This window comes from Athene noctua, chromosome 13 (assembly GCF_965140245.1).
Source record: "Athene noctua chromosome 13, bAthNoc1.hap1.1, whole genome shotgun sequence".
Taxonomy (NCBI): Eukaryota; Metazoa; Chordata; class Aves; order Strigiformes; family Strigidae; genus Athene; species Athene noctua.
In genome coordinates this window covers 18,922,220-18,941,297 of record NC_134049.1, presented here as the reverse complement: position 1 = coordinate 18,941,297, position 19,078 = coordinate 18,922,220, and the positions used below count along the sequence as shown (strand labels likewise).

The 19,078-nt window shown below is 36.6% G+C and overlaps 1 protein-coding gene across 4 annotated transcripts in view; it reads left to right on the top strand.

Moving 5' to 3' along the window:
* Positions 1-18,131, top strand: part of VPS13C (vacuolar protein sorting 13 homolog C) — a 96,580-nt gene extending 78,449 nt beyond the window's left edge. For 2 of the 4 annotated variants that reach the window (XM_074917496.1, XM_074917495.1), the window contains 10 exons: positions 145-258; positions 511-586; positions 1,240-1,403; positions 2,612-2,657; positions 3,666-3,789; positions 4,494-4,608; positions 10,170-10,261; positions 11,541-11,664; positions 11,925-12,008; positions 16,430-18,131. In XM_074917496.1, the coding sequence (XP_074773597.1) occupies positions 145-258; positions 511-586; positions 1,240-1,403; positions 2,612-2,657; positions 3,666-3,789; positions 4,494-4,608; positions 10,170-10,261; positions 11,541-11,664; positions 11,925-12,008; positions 16,430-16,531 (1,041 nt within the window). In that variant the 3' untranslated portion in view covers positions 16,532-18,131. Of the gene's footprint in view, positions 1-144; positions 259-510; positions 587-1,239; positions 1,404-2,611; positions 2,658-3,665; positions 3,790-4,493; positions 4,609-5,474; positions 10,083-10,169; positions 10,263-11,540; positions 11,665-11,924; positions 12,009-16,429 lie in introns of those variants that run through there. The other 2 variants (XR_012634492.1, XR_012634491.1) reach the window with 2 other exon arrangements.
* Positions 18,132-19,078: the final 947 nt, after the last annotated feature.

The following is a 19,078-nucleotide window of genomic DNA, read 5'->3' as shown; positions in this document are numbered from 1 at the left end:
GTAGGAATACTTAGTTGAGTGCTCTAACACCTTACTTTAGTAAATGAAAAAATTTACCAGCCTTGGCTTCGAACATAGAACTGTGTGTAACAACAGCTAGTAACACTGCTTTTGTTTTTGCTCCCTGCCCCCCTCATCACTTAGCTCCTGAAACAGATGTATGTTCTTGTACTTGGGTTGGACGTTCTTGGAAATCCATTTGGCTTAATCAGAGGCTTGTCTGAGGGAGTTGAAGCTTTCTTCTATGAGCCATTCCAGGTATGACTTCCTAATTTTTCAACTGTGTATGAACAGTAGGCTGATTGGATATACTGGTAGTGTTGTAGTTTTGTTGTGACTGTACTCTACATCCTAAAGAGTTAAGAAAGCAGTAATTTTTTATGTTAACTTTAATGAAATAGCTTATTCAAATGGCCTTACTTTCATCAGTGTAAAGGAATTGCTAGTTTTTCTTAAATCAAATGCATAAATGTATAGTTTTCTGCTATTCACCGTCAGCTTAATTTTTAGGGTGCTGTTCAAGGACCTGAAGAATTTGCTGAAGGCTTTGTAATCGGTGTTAAAAGTCTTCTTGGACACACAGTGGGTATGTATTGTATTGTTACTGTTTTATTAAATCAGGTTAACTCGTGGATTGCATTAAGGGTTTTTTTCTTATTTTGAAGGGAAAGTTATATTTTTAAAATATCTACATGGTTATTTTTTGACAAGTATTTAAGTTTGTCAGATACTAATGCCAGTATCTGTGATACAGATCATGCATACCTATCTTCCTCGAGACCATCTAGATGTCTGTTTTGTAAACTGAGAAGCAAACTGCAAAACCTTGCATGTATAACTGAATTTGTAACATGCTGTGGATGAATAAGGAAAATGATTATAACAGTACTAAAATGTCTGGAGAAGCCTGAGAAGAGTTCTTAAGACTAGCTGTGGTTACAGTTACCTTAGATTTTTATTTAGCTATGTGTTACAGTAATTAGAGAAAATATAATTCCATCCAATATACTATATAACATGTATTGAAGTGATTTAAGAGTTACCTTTTGCTGTATTTATGGATTTCAGGCCAGATTCTGAAGTCTTCTTATGGACAACATGTGGTATTCACTGTGTAAATTCATAATATCTAAACTGAATATGAAGGGAAGTCGATATGAACTTTGTGTCTTCTTGTGTGTTGTCTGCTGCTAAATTGTGAAAGAACGATGACTTCTGCTTTCTGCCCTGTTCCATCAGGTGGTGCAGCAGGGGTGGTGTCTAGGATCACCGGTTCTGTTGGAAAAGGCTTGGCTGCTATTACTATGGATAAAGAATTTCAGCAGAAACGGAGAGAAGAAATGGGTCGGCAGCCAAAAGACTTTGGTGACAGCCTGGCTAAAGGAGGAAAAGGCTTGTTACGGGTATGAATTGAAGTTGAGGGCATGATGTGCCAAATGTTAACCCGTGCTTGAAAATGATATGAAAGCAATTCTGATGTCTTTATCGGTTCGTAAACTAAACAGAAGGGACAAACAAGCAGTTGGTTTATAGGAAACTCAGTATGGTGTATCTACTTTAGTGTTTGAGGTAGTGTTTCTGACCAGCCTGAGCAATGAAGGTAGGGTTTTAGAAAGGAAGAGAGTAGAAAGTAACACCCGTTTCTCCTGTGAATTATATAAGTTAACACATTTGTTGAATATAAGTAGCTATTTGTTATCTAATTAAAGTAACTGGGCCCTTATTTTACTTTATACTCAATGCTAGGTGTTCTTGACTTAAGAATGTGAACATAAAGCAAGTAGGATGTGTATAAAAGTAAATACTACACTAGGTTGGAGAGATTTTTCTGAAATAGAAGCTTTGCAACCCCTGTATTTTATTTTTTTGTAATCTAAAATGGGGAACCTTTTCTGGTTGCTGAAAGATCATGCCTATTTCTAGTTATTGTTAAGTATGAGACAAACGTCATTTAAACAATCACTGAGAGCTCTGTATTATGAGAATGCGAATTAATTCTTCTAGTAAATTCTATCACTTTACATTCAAAATAAAACCAGTCAACATATTTCTAAGTAATTATAACTAATAAACAATTTTGAGTTGTTTATGATACTGCTTACTGAAAATTTGGAATTTACCTTAATGGGTTTTTAGCTTTACTGTCTTTAAAATGATTGACCTTTAAAGTCTTCCAGAGAGTTATTACATTTTAATTTATCTTGAATATTTGGTATCACCCATGACTGGGAATTCTGGCAGCTTCCTGTTTGTTGTGAACGTGAAATAGTGCCTTAATTATTACAAGACTGATTACTGTACAAAAGATTTATTAGTCCTTCCTGCCAGCATAAATATTTCTTTAGCTATTTTACGTTTTCCCCCTTTCTTCTTTCCCTCAGTTACAATTTTCTTTAAAATTTACAGTACAAAAACCCCACCACCAAAAAACAACCCGACTAAAAAAACCAAAAAAGCACCCCAAACAACAAAAAAACCCAGCCAAACAGAGATTCAGATACTGAACTTCATTATAAAGTTTCAAAATGAAGGGTGAGACACAACTGATTGCCCAGATGGACTATATCATTCCTGTTTCCAAATAGGAACTTAATTGTCTTGTTTGTTTTAGGGTGTTGTTGGAGGTGTGACGGGCATAATCACTAAACCTGTAGAAGGTGAGCACTAAGGTTGCACTTCAGTTCTTAAATGGTTTCCCAATGCTTTACAATTTATTTTGTGATTTTTAAGAAAAATCAATCTAAATGTGGTGATGCTAAGGCATAGCAAGATTATTTTTATATTTCTAATTCAAATGTGACCTTATACAATGGTTTACTCAAATACGTTTATAGCTGTTACAGGCTTACCACCTTTACAAATTAAGGAATGGCTGTCTTTGTGATGTATTATGTTAGGCATGCTGTAGTACCCAATTTTTTTGAAAGCCAAATTTCAAAGCACCAATTGAGAAAGTTTTTTGGCACTTCAAAGGTTGAAGAAATCTTAAAAAGCAAAATTGGTTTTATGCCCAGGATTGGTATTTGTTTTCGTGAAGACTGTCACTTTATCAGTATGTTTATCAGTATGCTAGGTGATGAAAAAATCCAAGATAAAATGCCTTTTATTAAAATTCATGTCAAAGAGATTTAATTGTTGGAAGTTAATTGTTACTGTGTTATAGGTTATTGACAAATACTTTGAGGTATAGTCCTTCTCTCATTGGTGGATGGACACACATGCTTTCTAAATACCATCTTGGCTCTTCCATGGTTATATATCACCAGAAACATGTAATTTTGAGATAGAAATAGTTAACTTCCATTATAGTTGTGCGTCTTAGTCTTCAGATTATTTTGTTATTACAGTTAAGCTATAAATACTGATATATTGGTCTACATTCCATACTGAAAGTGTGAGAAGGAGAATCTAGTTAACATCTCACTTAGGCTGGCTTTGGAGGCTGGTAAGGTGTTAAGTGAACAGCAACAAGTCTGAACAGACAAGGAAGCAATGTGTGACTTCATAGAGAACCTTTTAAGTGGATTGTGTGTAATCAGTTGCTGTGGGCTGTTACTACAAAATAGTTCTAGTGCAGCCTGGAGCAGTAATGGTTTAATTCTGTGGTTCATGTCTTCAAGTAGGTCATTAAAACTATTTCTTTTTCTGTTTCCTTTCTTTTAAAGGGGCTAAAAAAGAAGGCGCAGCTGGATTCTTTAAAGGAATTGGGAAGGGGCTTGTAGGAGCAGTAGCCCGCCCAACAGGCGGCATTGTAGATATGGCAAGCAGTACCTTCCAGGGAATTCAAAGGTAAAATGTCAAGAGGGAGTTTTGAAGTACTCTCCATATGTTGGATACAAGGTGGTAAAGTGGTCCAGTAGTGACATACAATTATTTGTGTTAAATACAGCGTGTGGTAAGCTATATGGCATTGAGAGCTGTCTAGTAATGAATATATTTTATGATGATCTCTGGAAATTGCTGCTTTAGGGTATATGCAGTGGTGTAGTTCAGGTAGGTAGTAACTAGTCCATTTTCTGCTTTCACTCCATCCTCTGATCAGGAAGTAATTAAAAGATCTTGTGTAAGATTTATTTTTATGGTAGGTTTGTGTACTGCTGAATGCAAATATCTAAATGTCACTTAAACTTACTGTAAAAAAACATAGACTTTTTTGGAGAAAAACTTGCCGGTTTGAAGTTTGGTTAGCAGTGTGCATCAGGGCTTCTTGTGTTTTAAGGAGACTTTTGCAGAGTGTGTTAATAAACATATGAGAACCCTTAGTAAATTATCTATGGTTGGGTGTAAACTTCTCCAAGGTATTCTGAAGCTAATTGGCTAATGTTACTTTGGATTTATTGCTAGATGTTTGTCTTTACTATTTACATCTGTAGCGTACCCAGGAAGTGTAAGTGGGATATGTGGCAAGTGAAAGGGTGACTTTTTAAAGATACACTGGTGAAACTCAGCATGGTAGCAAGTTTACCAGAATACTGTTCCACTCTCTCTGGCAGGGTGGCAGAATCAACTGAAGAGGTATCCAATCTCCGTCCTCCACGCTTCATTCATGAAGATGGCATCATCCGGCCGTATGATAGGGTGGAAGCTGAGGGCTATGATTTATTTGAGGTATGGCTTGCATTGTAAATAAAGTTAAAATTCTCTAACCTACAGGGTTCCATAAAGGATTATGTTACAGAAAAGCTGTCTGGGATCTGTGGCAGTCACTTTCTGTAGTAAAAATTTGCCCAAGCCCGTTTCATAAGGCAAGCCTGTATAGCAGAGAAGACCCACTGCTTGGAGTAAGCCGAATGTGACAAGAAATCTGCAGCATTGCTGTTAAATGATCTTCTGCATGTTATGTTCTGTAATTGCTTCTCTTATGCTCTGGAAGGATGTGGTAGGATTAAGAAATTAGTAGGATTAAGATTTGGGTATGTGGAATCAAAAACATTTTGATACTCATTTCTAGTGTTTTGCTTAAAAGCAAAGCTGAGGCTGGTTTACAAACTAAGCAACTTTTAAATAGGATGAATAGAGATAGAATTTTTTGGCATATAATACAACTACTGAAATTGCTTTTTTTTTTTTTTTTTTTTTTTGGTGTGGTATCAGCAGTTGAAAAAACTGCATGAATTCTCAGAATACCACCTCTTGATATTTCCTTGTGTTGTTCTTAATAGCAGTAGGTCATAGCTCACGTGTGTGAGCATTTAGACTGCTTCTACATCAGGATGTCACTAACATGTAGAGGGTGAATAACAGTTGTTTTCAAGTTGTAGATAACTGGAATTCAGTTAACATGTAATTCAGCCTTCACATTCTTAAAACTTACGTTAAAAGCTTATTTTGTTCCTAAAAAGTTGGAGTAAAATAATTATCTACATTAACATTTTAAGACCAAAACTTGGAATATTGCTACTTCCTTTTAATCCTTATTTCCTATTCTATTTCTAATGTTTCTCTTCTTTCTCTTTCTCTCCTGGCATACGCAGCAGGAACTGGAATAACGGAGTAAACATTTTCCATATTTCTTCTGTATTTCTGTCATGGTCTTTTATTTGCTTTAAGTATTTAGATTAAGGGCATGATTGCATTTAACATGTCCTCTCCCCTTCATTCAATATCCTTTCTGTGTAGCAGTTGAATAAGGCAGTGTTTCATGGTGTCCAGGCTAATAAACAAACTTGAATTACCATCTTCAGTAAGATTACATGAATGAGATGAGAGAGACAGGGAGGGTTTGTTTCCTGTGTATTTGTTTTTCCAAGGATGTTTAGCTCCTTAAAAATGTCAACAACAGAAGGCACTTGGAAAAAAAAAATCATGGTAGGGTAGATGCTGTGTTCATTTATTAGCTTTCTCTTAGAGCTAAGACTATGGATTAAGGGAGAGCACAACATTTTGATACTTGTGCAAAATTGAAAATAGTGGTATTGAATTCTTCTGTGAAAATGTTTATAATTTCATGAGAATGCTTATTTCATGCTCAGTCAATTCAAAACCTGGAAAGTCAGATTTGATGTCTTGCAGGCCATGTCTCTAGCTCATGCAGTGAGGCTCAGTAGTATAGAACGTCTTTCGTTAAACATAAATGCACAAGCTGTATAGCTGGAGAAATCAAAGAACAAACAGGGCAACTGAAGCAGAATTGTTTTTCAAGGAAGAAGTTCTCATGAGTTTTAATCTTTGCGTAAGGAGTGTTTGCAGTTGATGAGGTTTGCTAGAACAGGTAATGAATGCCTTTGGCTTTGTTAGTCTTTGCCTTTTAATATGCAGGTATTAGTGCCTGATCTGGTAAGGAGACTGTCTCCTAACCCCAGCACTTAGGGTCTGACATGATGCAATTCATACATTATTCAATGTCTGTGGTGTTACTTTGTTTCATTTCCCAGTTAAAGCATGGAGCTTTATAAAGAATGCAGAACACTTCATGAATAATTGAGACAGGGTGGTGAGACAGTGTTGTGTAGCAGAGAGAATACTGTGCTAGGTTTCAAGAAACTGCAGATTCTATTTCTGGTTGAGTCGCTGTTCTGCTTTGTAAATTTGCACTGGCTCTTTCATTTCCATGTAAAATAAGAATGAGTTGAACTTATTTAAAGTGCTCTAGTATTCTCAAAAAATAAAAGCTTTTGATAAAGCCTGAATTTTAAGAGGGTACAGATCATGGAGTAATTTGCATCAAGTGTAACCCCCTTTTTACATAATGCCACCACCATTGTGCTGACGTTGATCAGGTGTATTGAGAATAGCTCTGAGAAATATGGCATCTCTTAGGCACAGAGCTCAGTGGGAAATCTTACTTTAATAACATATTGCATGTAAAATCTAAAAATACTATCAGGATTGTTTCTGAAGTTATGAGAAACAGGCTTTCTCTCCAAAGCTTTGAGTTTAAATAGAGGAGCATACTTATGAATAAATCTGTTTAAGTATGTGGCACGTCTCATTTCTGCATATCCACCAAAAGGATTCAGAAGATGGATTTGCAGCCTTTGAATTGCAATCTTACATGGCAGTGGGTTTTGTATTTCTTTACTTTTTACTTGTTTTTAGAATAGCTATGGTTCAGGTATAAAATGTGAGTTCATATTTTGATTTTAGTCATATGCTGCCATCTTTCTTCTGATGTTTTGAAGAGACTTTGAGATAAGCAGTGTTTCTGGCTTTTTTTTTTTCCTTTCATGTATGTTTTACAGTTTCAGAAATTTTTAAGATGGTCAGAAAGTGATATTTTTTTATAGAAGAAGTGGTTCCTATATTTTTGGTTGCTGGAAAATGTGAAGTAAAATATTTTTCGAAAACGTCACATCACTAGGGTGCAAATCCATGAAAACGCTATGCTGTTGACTTAAACTCTGGAATATTAATCCACTTTGAGTTTAAAGGATTTTTGGGGTCAGTTGCAATGTATGATGATGTTTTAAGACATTTGTTGAACTTTTAAATATATGAAAATAAAATGCAAATATAAACAAATGTTGAAGGCTTTTTGATTCTGCTGTAAGCTGAGTTGACAAAAGGTCTTTCCATTTTAGTTACTTAAACAATATAGAGTTCTTAGCCTGCATGATTGTTCACAGACAGATAAATATGGACTCAAGTTTAGCTTCTGTTGTCATCTTACCAGTTTTATAGATCCAGCTGTGGAAATACAGAAGAAAAGGTATCTTTACAACAAATAACTAAAAACATACTGAATTTTTAGTCCTCTTTCCTTAATTTGTTCTCTCTAGTTTGTCAGAAACAACTTGAGAAATTTAGTGTTATACAGAGGCTGAATTCCACAGTAACAGCTGTAAAATGAACTGAAGGTCATCTTATTTTGCTGTGAAGAGCATCAAACCAATTTTGGGGCATCCAGTTGCAGGCACTTGCTAAATGTTGATCTGAGCTGCCTGCATTCTGTGTCCAGGCAGAGCATGTATGGCCTTCATTCTCCCTTAGGTTTCTTCACATTCCTATACAGGAGCTTAACATTTTCTGTTAAAACAGATTGTATGATAAAAAAGGCTGTTGTATTGGCTTAGAGAGAACAAAGCATGCATTGACATGTCTATATAACTGTCTTTGCTAATTTTTACTAATTAAACATTATTTACAAGTGGAAAGTGTCAAGATTTTTTGCACTGATTTAATGTTGTTATTGGTGGAGGGTAGAGTAAATGTTTGAGATGCATGTACTGTAGGTTAAATTTCAGTATCTGTTGATTTCTCTGTGGTAGAAGTTGAAAACTCTTGATCTTAGCAATAAATGGTAAATTTTACCTTGTGACCTAGGAAGACTGTAGTGCCTGAGTTTCTGTAAAATCCTCTATTGATGACGATTGTAATTCTTCAATATAAAGAGCTCATGGTTGTCAGAGAACATAATTAGGTTAGTGACCCTGACCAGGCTTTTGTGACTGTTGTGCTGGAGCCCTGTGTGTGTTAGAAGTTCCTTGAGTACAAATGGAGTCCAGATGTTTTAGCTGGGCTAGAGTCTTGGAGCAAAGTCCTTGGTGCGCACATCCTTTTTCTGTCACTTTTTTCCAAGGTTGAGACTATATAATAGAACTGCTCTACTATTACCAGTATTGCTGGCTTCTAAACACTGCCTAGCTGCTTATTCGTAACTTCACAGAATTCCAACATCAGTGGCACTTTGATTTGTAGATTCAGAGACATGAGATGATTGAAGTATAGGCATGTATGTGTTACATATTAAAACTATACTTAGCTTTGCAGTCCAAAATAAATGCAGAACTAGCTTTAAACATGATGTGTACATGCTGTTTCAGTTTTTTCATGCTAAGAGTTTCCATCTTTAAATGTAACAATATATGGCTTCCACAAAGAGAATGGTAAGCAAGGTTATTTTAGGGGCTTCCCATTGAAGTGTTCTACTGGCCATTGATTTTAGATAAGATGTGTGTGATATGACACTGTACTGTGGTATATTTGCTACCCAGACAATTCATGGTCTCTGCATGTAATACAACCTGTGTACAGATAAGGTTCTTCAGTAACAATTACATACATACCATGTACATGACAATTACAGTCAGAACATGAATTCTAGCAATGTTACAGCTACTAAATATATAGAAGATTATAACAGAAAACATGTCTTTAATTCCAGTAAACCACTTCTGTCTTGAAAACTAACAGCCATTCAAACTAGTAACCTAAGTACTTTCACCTGTAACATGTAGTTAATGTGTTATATTAGTTAATCAAGCAGGAGTCAAAGTAGGGTGGACAGAAACAGATTGCCTGCTCTCTGACAAATTCATACCAGGAGAAACAGTAGTTGGCACAGATTTATTCTCATACCCAGTTTGATATTAGGTTCCCATTGTTAGTGCATGATTCATTTCACCACTTTATCTTTTTCTACACGTTTTGATGTGTATCCATTTCCCTCTGTGATTCTTGTTGCCTTTAAGCCAGTGTTATTGTGAGCTTGATTTAAGGATGACTCTGATGTCTTCTGTGCTGCTCTTTGTTGTTGATGGAATATTGTAAATGTGGTGTAAACCTGGTGACATGCTGTAGAAGATATTATACTTCAGCTAAACAGAATAGGAAATCTGAAAAATAAGTAATTGAAAAATTAATGAAGGATTGAAAAAAAAAAAATAGCTAGGAAGCATTCAGTACTTTATTTTGAAACCTTAGCCTCTGTATTCATAGTTCGTCACTTGAGTTGCAGTTGTCTAACAGAAACGCAATGAGTAATTTGATCTACACTTTCATGTACCTTCTTATTTTGGATGTTGAATAGGCATGTCCGTTCAATGCTTCAGAAGCCTGATCTTGAGGTGCGTTGAGCATTTGTAACTTGATAGTTTATTTCTAAGTGTCTGGGTCATGTGCTGCAGGCTTTTAAAAGTACTGTTGCAGGATTTTCACTCGAATCAGTCTGCAGCATGGGGTGTAACAGAATGAACGTTACTAAACAATTACTAGCACAGAAAGGAAATGAAAGGTGAAGAAATAATCTGATACTGCAGTGTCAGTGTTCCACCTTTGAGTGGAATGGATCAGATCTTTCAGTGACTCAGCTTCAGGAGTGAGAACACTGTGAGAGCCTGCCTTTAAAGAACCAGTTCAATGAGGTAACTTTTTAAAAGGCTTTTGAATTGAAAACACGGCTTTGAGTTTTCTTTTTACAGCCCCAAAATAATTTTCTATTCATTTTTCAGAAATTGCACATCAGAAGGCTGGAAAAAGAGAGCTATCGATACCACTGTGCCCTTCCAAGAGGCAGAAGAGCAAACCTTATTATTACCAATAGGTATGAAGTTTTGAAGGCTTTCTAAGGGCTCGTCTTTGTTTCAACTTGGGGATTAGACGTCTGGGCTATGTCTAAACTGATTGCTAGTCTCTGCATATGTATTTTCCTTATCCGGTATCTTCGTGATTCTTTTATAATTTGTTTTCTTTATGGAAAATGGGATATGGTAATAATGTATGTCAATACTAGATACTGATTTAAGAAGACAGTTTACTCTGTCAGTGACCCTTTCATACTGGAGGGAAATATTATTGTTTCTAATTTTTCAAATTAGCTTGTGATAAATGTTTGCAGTCAAACCAATTTTTTGATAATGCACATGTTTACAGTCTTGTTAATTAAAGGATACTGTAAATGGAGTCCTAAATTTGTGTGCAAGAATGAAAATTAGTATTTAACACATCAGACAATTTTTAGAATTCAGAATGTTACTAGTCTTGGTTATGCAGTTTGAGGATGCAAAACTTTCTAAATACCTTTAGATCATGCAAAGGAACGCATGGATTATGATCTCCACATCCCAAATTCCACCAGCTTCCACCTTGCCTGAGAGTATGAGATAGGCTCATCCATAATGAGCCTACAGGAGGCATCCTACCATGTTTGTTTTATAATGACTAGCACATTGTTCTGCAATGGCTACATTGCTCATGCTGTGGCTGAACAAGCTTTTTCAAGATACTGACAAAGCCCTTTGCAGCTTCAGATAAATTTGCACTTCTCTCCTTAACTCAGTTCTTCTCCACATGCATAAAAGTTATAGTTTAACTCCATTCAAAACTGCCATCTGTTTTTGTCTTAGTGTGCTAGCTGACATTGGAGCTCTGAAGTAATTGAAGGGGCAGCTAGCTAGCAACTGTAAACAGTAGCAACTGATCATCTATCAGTCTGGTAGTAGTTGTGTCACTGTGTAGGTAGTATGTAGCTGTTTGACTGCCTTCATCTGGTAGAGGCTGGCTTTGAGGAGCTGGTTTGAATTAACTGATGACCCTCTGGTATCTAATTCTAGTAAAATGTTTTGATTTGGAGGACTGGGTGGGTTTTGATTCAGTTGGCTTGCAGATACTATGTGATATCATAGATCATCTATGAGTCCTAAGGACAAAGTGATTATCTCAGAATACATATTAAGGAAATATGGCTCCATTGTGACTGACTGGATACTTTTATCCACATAGAACATGCCTTCTCGAACAGATTTTCTTCATTTTGTTTTGTTTTTCTGGCAAGGTTCTAGTCCCAGGGAGAAACCAAGTATTAACTTTTTTCTTCTGAACAGGAGAGTCATATATGTAAAAGAAGTGGAAATCTTAGGCCATTTAACAACAGAGTGGGATTACTTATTTGAAGACTTTACACGCTGTCCCTCCTATGAAGCAAATGTTTTAAAAATAACGGTTTTGGTAAGAAAAGCATGTAAACTTTTTTTATTTAACACTGTTTAGAGGTCCAAACATGCTCTTAACTTATTTATAGTTCTAACTGCTAACTGTGGGACTATGAGAGAGGATTTACTTAAGATTTCTTGAAAGTGTGAGTTGGGTTGGACAGAAGCCACAGTGAAATGTAGCCTAAAGTTGACATTGAAGCCACTGAAGTACCAGATTCTGCATTCTTGTTTTGTGAGTCACCTGAAGTACATTTTTGTTCCCCTCTGCAACAGGATCAAAGGATGTTCCAAAGGAAGGACAATACAGGTCATGAATGCATAAAGACAGTTCAGCTTCAGGATGAAACTACAGCAAGGGTATAGTCTTTTTTTGTCTATGTTTTTTCCTATCAACTCCTTTCTTTACGCTACTCTTAACAGTTGTTGAAACTCAGAATATAAAAAAGCTGATAATGTTCAGAGACCATTATAGAATAGGCTGCTGTGCCTGAGGACTGTTTACCATACTTTCATGTTGAAAAATGAGTTTAACCAGGAGAATGATGAAACAAGATAGTTTAAAGCATTCAGGAGACTATATGCAATAATAATTTAAGGTTGAAGTTGCATTGTCTTGTATATTAAAACTTTCTAAATGGAAAATAATTCACAGAATCACAGAATCATTCAGGTTGGAAAAGACCCTTGGGATCAAGTCCAACTACCAACCCTACTCTACAAAGTTGTCCCCTACACCATATCCCCCAGCATCTCATCTAAACGACCCTTAAACACATCCAGGGATGGTGACTCCACCACCTCCCTGGGCAGCCTATTCCACTGTCTGACCACTCTTTCTGTGAAAATTTTTTTCCTAATGTCCAGTCTGAACCTCCCCTGTTGCAGTTTAAAGCCGTTCCCCCTTGTTCTCTCACTAATCACCTGTGAGAAGAGACCAACACTGACCTCTCTACAATGTCCTTTCAGGTAGTTGTGGAGAGTGATGAGGTCTCTCTCCCCTCAGCCTTCTCTTCCTCAAACTGAACAGACCCAGCTCCTTCAGTCGCTCCTCATAGGATTTATTGTCCACACCCTTCACCAGCTTCGTTGCCCTCCTCCACACTTGCTCCAGCACCTCGATCTCTCTCTCATATTGAGGTGCCCAAAACTGGACACAATACTCCAGGTGTGGCCTCACCAGTGCAGAGTACAGGGGGGCTATCACCTCCCTACTTCTGCTGGTCACACTATTCCTAATACAAGCCAGGATGCCATTGGCTTTCTTGGCTACCCGGGCACACTGCTGGCTCATGTTCAGCTGCTTGTCAATTAGAACCCCCAGATCCTTTCTTCCAGACAGCTCTTCAGCCTGTAGCCATGCATGGGGTGGTTGTGGCCCAAGTGCAAGACCTGGCACTTGGCCTTGTTGAAGCTCATCCCGTTGACATTGGCCACCAATTCAATCTATCCAAGTCTCTTTGTAGAGCCTCCCTATCCTCATGCAGATCAACACTCCTGCTTCACTTGGTGTCATCTGCAAATTTACTGATGATACACTCTATGTCCTTACGAAGACCATCAATAAAGATGTTAAACAGATATGGTCCCAGCACTGAGCCCTGAGGAACACCACTTGTGACTGGCTGCCAGCTGGATTTAACCCCATTGACCATCACTCTCTGGGACCGTCCATCCAGCCAGTACTTGATCCAGCAGACCGTATGCTCATCCAGGCCATGAGCAGCCAGTTTTTTCTGTGAGAATTCTGTGAGGAACTCTGACGAATGTTTTTCAACAATCCAGGTAGACAGCTTTTCCCCTGTCCAAAAGTTGGGTCATCTTGTCATAGAAGGAGATTAGGTTTGTCAGGCAGGACCTGCCTTTCATAAACCCATGCTGACTAGACTTGATCCCCTGGTTGTCCATTATATGACTTCTAATGGCACTCAGGATGACCTGCTCCATAACCTTCCCTGGTACTGAGGTCAGGCTGACAGGTCTATAGTTTCCTGGATCCTTCTTCCCGCCTCTCTTGTAGATGGGTGTTACATTTGCCACCTTCCGGTCCAATGGGACCTCCCCAGTTAGCCATGACTTCAGGTAAATCATGGAAAGCAGCTTGGTGATACCTCAAGTACTAGGTAAAGTTCATTATGGTCTCTAGGATTCAACATACCTCTGAATTCTGCTAGCTCTTCATTATTTCAAGATCACTGGACCAACCCAGTAAGTGTACCTTGTATGAAAAGGCTTACTTAGATTCCTCACAACTCCCAGCCTCCACCCTCCTCACACCTGGGTTTTCTACCATTTATCTCTAAATGTTTGTTCATATTGATGCTGGAGAGACTGATTTATTTTGGGTGCTTTTGTTCTGTGGGTGGGTGGGTCTCGTAGCTGACTCACATAAGCTGAACTAACAATTTGTATGAATTCCAGGGTATGTCAACAGTAGAAAGATTTACCTAGGAAATCATGTGTCTTAACTGTAGTTTTGTATCAGATGATGAGAGAGGAGGAGTTCTACCTGATACCAGAAGTTAAATCAGTTAGATCCACAGCATCTTGGAAGGAAACTTGAAATTGTAGCTTCAGTAAATGGCAGGTCAGCAGCTAGAATCAGAATAGGGGCCCAATTGCTTCTATTAAATTGATAGAGCCATCTGAAAGAAGGAGTTAGACCAAGAAGGAAAAAAGAATTGCTATCATTTTGAAGCACTTTATCTATTGGAAGAGTCTATATTGTTTCTTTACTGTCTCTTATCTAAAGAAAAAGTTCCTTCTGCTTTTTCTTGCATCATGTCTTCCAAATCACACTTTTGGTTAACAACTTTAAATCCTTTTAGTTTGTCTGTTTAGTGTCATGGCCAAAGCTGGAACATTGTACAAAACACACAGGCCACACTAGAAGGATATTTCCTTGTGTTTAATTGTCTTTTTTCTGTTATTGCTTAACTGCATGTTCCTTTACTAGTGTTTATGCTGGTATGTAGACATTGAAAATAAATTTTTCTGTCCTGAAGTGCAACACTACCCAATTACCTTCTGTGGGTTTCTGTTTCTTATCACTATTACTCTTCATTTTGCCATCTCACTTCTTTGCCTAGATCCTACTTGTAAAAATATACCAATTTGATAGAAAGACACATAAAAAGTATGCTTCACAAATAATTGCCACTTCTGTGAAGGCTTCTGTTGTGCCCTCTGTATGTGCCTGAAATATGGTCCTTCTTTTAGTCCTCTGAATCTTTCTCAAGCATTCATGAGTTACCTGAAATCCATAAATGTTTTAAATACTTCAAGTACACCTGATGCACATTGCCCATCCAGCTTAACTTATTCTTTAATATTGATTGTTGTATAAATGAGTTTTACTTTTATTGAAATCATGGATTAAAAAAAGCCCTTACAAGCATTTCAAACCCTCGGCTTTCACTAAATGCTGGAATTACTCAGGTAAAATCAGTGACCATCCAAGCTTACCCCAGTATATTTTGTTGGTTCCCTGCCCCCTTGCTGCCCCCCCCCCCTCCCCGGCATTTATGCATATCACATTGACACTAATTTTCTCAGACTGGAGATATATCGCTATGTTAATGTTATGTATGTACATTTTATGCAGGATGTACAATATGTTTAATGTTAGACAGTTGAGACCTGAGTTTTTTATTTTAACTATTAGATTGTTTGAGTTCAGGAATTAAATAAAAATGACTGGCTTAGTTGCACTGCTTGGTTCAGTTAAGTTGTTTCTCACTTTAGAATTATTCTTAGGTTCTATTTTAATTTATCCTTTTGTGGATTTCAACTAACTATCCAGTTTGAGAGTGCTTTTCCTTGTAAATATTTTCAAAAGTGTCTGCTGACATTTATATCTTCTATTAATTATTGTGAATGATTTTTCTGTATTTCCAGATGATGATAATGCAAACCTCCTGGTTGTTTGACCTGAACATAGTCCTATTCTTCAGACTGAATGTAGTAGTTGTAGGCTCTCAGTACTTTCCTATCCATTTTACAAGAGGAAAAAATGGCTTAATTTCATCTATCTGATACTACAGAAGACCTTATTCTTACAGCATTTAAGCTTTCACTAAAAATGATGTGTAGCAACAGAAACAGGATGTCAGGAGTTGACACATACTGATTAATGGATCTAGTATGTTGCAGTATTTGATCAGTATATTTAAGAGACCTTTGATGCCATAATATTGAAAATTTATCAAAGGCAGGAGGAATGCATCCTTACATTTGTATTAGGGAATATTATTTATATGAAGTAGCTATGTAAATGCTAACTGCTGATGTACTGTTTATGTGTGTTAATAGTACAGGCTGTAGCTCCCAGCTGTGTAGGCTGACTGGACATGAGTTTCATGCTGGATCTGTAAATGGCTTGACTTTGAAAGCCTCCAGAGCGTAGTATTGGAAAAAGGTCATTTGCTTATCTGTTTAAGATTAGATCACTTTTATTGGGGTGCTGCCTGAGGACAGTTTATCTAGCTAAGTGTAAATAACATCATTAATATTGCTACTCAAAAAATCAGAGTAGATTGATAATATCACTGATGCTTTTTTCTGGGTTGAATATTATGCATGTGGATCAGAAGCTATGTATCTAACTTAAACTAGCCAGTGAGTGTGTTGGTTTTAATGTTTGTGGAATTAGCTATTTTTAGTATTTTTATTTGTGGAATATATTTATTTACAGAATGTATTTATTTAGTATTTTTTATTTGAAGAAGAAAAGTGCAGATTGTCTGCTTTAATTGTCTTTCTTTCAATATGTTGCTTTACAGAGGATTTGTTGTGCCATTCAGGAAGCCCAGGCAACAAGAAAACAACAAAAGTTGGTGAAGCAGGCATCCTCACAGTTGAAGAAACCACGAATGCTATCTTGATAATGACAGGATTTGTTACATTTGACCTTTAGTATGCAATTTTATCCCTAAAATTGGTTAGAAGCAACATGGAAACATTGTGCAGAAAGTAAAAGGTAAAATATCTGAGGTCTTCCTTCAAAGTTAACAGCCATAAACACCTTATTTTAAGAAGCTATGCTTTTTAAAACTATGGATTTCATTATTATAAAAAATGCATTTAAGTTTAAAAAATTACAACTTTTGCAAAAATATTTCCCCACTCTGAAATTTTCTGCCCTTTTCCATGTCAGAATATCTTATTAAATGGATTCTAAAATAAAGTGGTTATCTGATTTGCACTCTGTGTTTTACAAACAGGTTGTAGTAATTGTGGTTATAGAGTTTTGTAAAATCGCTAAAAGTACTTGTGTTACTGATTGAAAGTAATTTTAAACTATTTTAGGCAGCATTCTCTTTAAATTTTGAAAGAAGTGTAACCATTTAGCTACTATAGTTTCAACCCTGTCTGTTTAGTATTTGAAAATACAGCACTGGAGCAACATAAGAATGAGTATGTATGAAAGGAATAGGCTATTGTTGTCTGGAAGTGCTTGCTTTGGAATGTTGTCACTTATGCTGTAAATGAAAATCTGCACTTTAAAAATGGAAAGTATTTTTCACCTGTAATGTTTATGTGTTTGGTTTTGGTTGTATCACTGTAGTTTAAAGACTTCTCCGGAAGGTACAGCGCACTGGTTTTAGACAGCATTGTATGTCAAAAGCTTAAATCAAAGTAATTAGCTTTCCATATCTCAGTGTATAGTTACTCCACTGGAAGAGTGCCATCTCATTAAGCCAAAAGTCGCTTCTGATACAATATTTTTATTGCAGTTTTTCTTCCTGAAGACTGTTAGCATTCAATTTAGCAAGATATTTAAGCACATTTAAAGTATATGCCTAGTTCTTAATGGTATGAATAATCCCAAGAACTTCATTGAGACAAGTTCTATTCTTAATACTAGGCACATACATAAGTAACTGGGTCAAGGACTACATGAGCAAACAGATTTGAGTTCAGTGATCAATGAAGAGCTCTTGCTGTCTTTGAGGTCTTTGGCTCTCAAATAAGATAGAAAGTGTCCTGGCAAATACTGGTGAAAATTTGCTCTTTCCAGCTTCACTTGGAAAGAATGTTTTTTACTTAATTTTGTACTAGATAATAGCTATAGATACAAACACAATGAATAAAAATGGCAATATTCTTGTATAGATCTATTCAATAGGTGGAGCAATCATGAGAACAAGGCCTGGATTTTTAACTCTCTCTATACTTAAGGGCTGATTCTATGAATGTATTCTTAACCTGTACCTATGATCTCACTAAAAAGCATAAGATCTTTGAAGGTAAGCTTCCAAACACCATCTGAGAGCATCTGTAGAAATGATTCTCTTTCTATTGTATGCACATGGCTATTAATCTGATTTGCTATGATGGAAAAAATGTGGTACAACCTTTCATTCTGTGATATCACCTATTTTCTAGAAATCACTGCTCAAACGTTAACTAAATTAGCTGTCTATGTATTTCAAGCCTGTGTTTAAAAAAAAAAAAAAGACAATAAATTTTTATATGCAATTATTTGTGCTATGATTTTAAACGTTGTTGCTTCTAAAATAAGGCCTGGATGGGTGTTTAGTCCTTGCAACTGTTTTCTGTCTCCTGCTTGAGCTGTAGCCTCCTTTCTGAAACTTTCTCAATCCCTTCTGTCCTGCCCTCTCTCCCCCAGCGTGCTCAGTTGCTTCCTAGGTAGAGAACAGTATGTCCTTCCTCAGTGTAGATCTAGTTCAACCTAGTAACCATTTTAAAGGACAGTAGCAGAAAACAATAAAATGAAACTGTCTCATGTAAATACATGTTAACATGCTTTTGCTTATGATTTTTATAACCATCTAATGCTTTAAAAACTAAAAAAAGAGAAAGACATGAGAACTTTTGGGATAGGTAATGAGTATATGTAGTTCTTCACAGGGTGGTGCTATGAATTCCACTTAACTGTAGGCTTTTTTTAGGGAGTATTTTAGATAATTCTCATTGAATTTCTGTCCGATCTGAAGACAGTAAGTCTTCACATGCTGAAATGTTGTATTTTGAAAATACAATTAACTTCTTTACTAATTTATTAAATGAGCTTGGTCCATTTTGCTGTTAACTCTTCAGAGGTATTTTCAGGATCTCTTGCAATAGGAATTTTAATTGGATTTTATTCAGACTTTTTCCTCTCAAAGGGACCCTATATTAATTAAGTTTACTACTGCCAGTCATTCTCTACAGAATTATAGTAAGCCAAATACTTAAAACTACTTAAGTTTTAAAAGAAGCAAATACCACCACTGCCACCCCCAACACACAAAGCCACTCAGATTGTGGAATCTCCATCCTTGTAGATATTAACAACCTGAGTCAACATGGTCCTGGACAACTTGCTGTAACTGACTATGGTTGGGCCACGCAGTCTCAAGAGATATCTTCTAACCCCAGCTGTTCTGTGATTCTTTTGCAATAAGAAATCTGAAATACCCATGTCT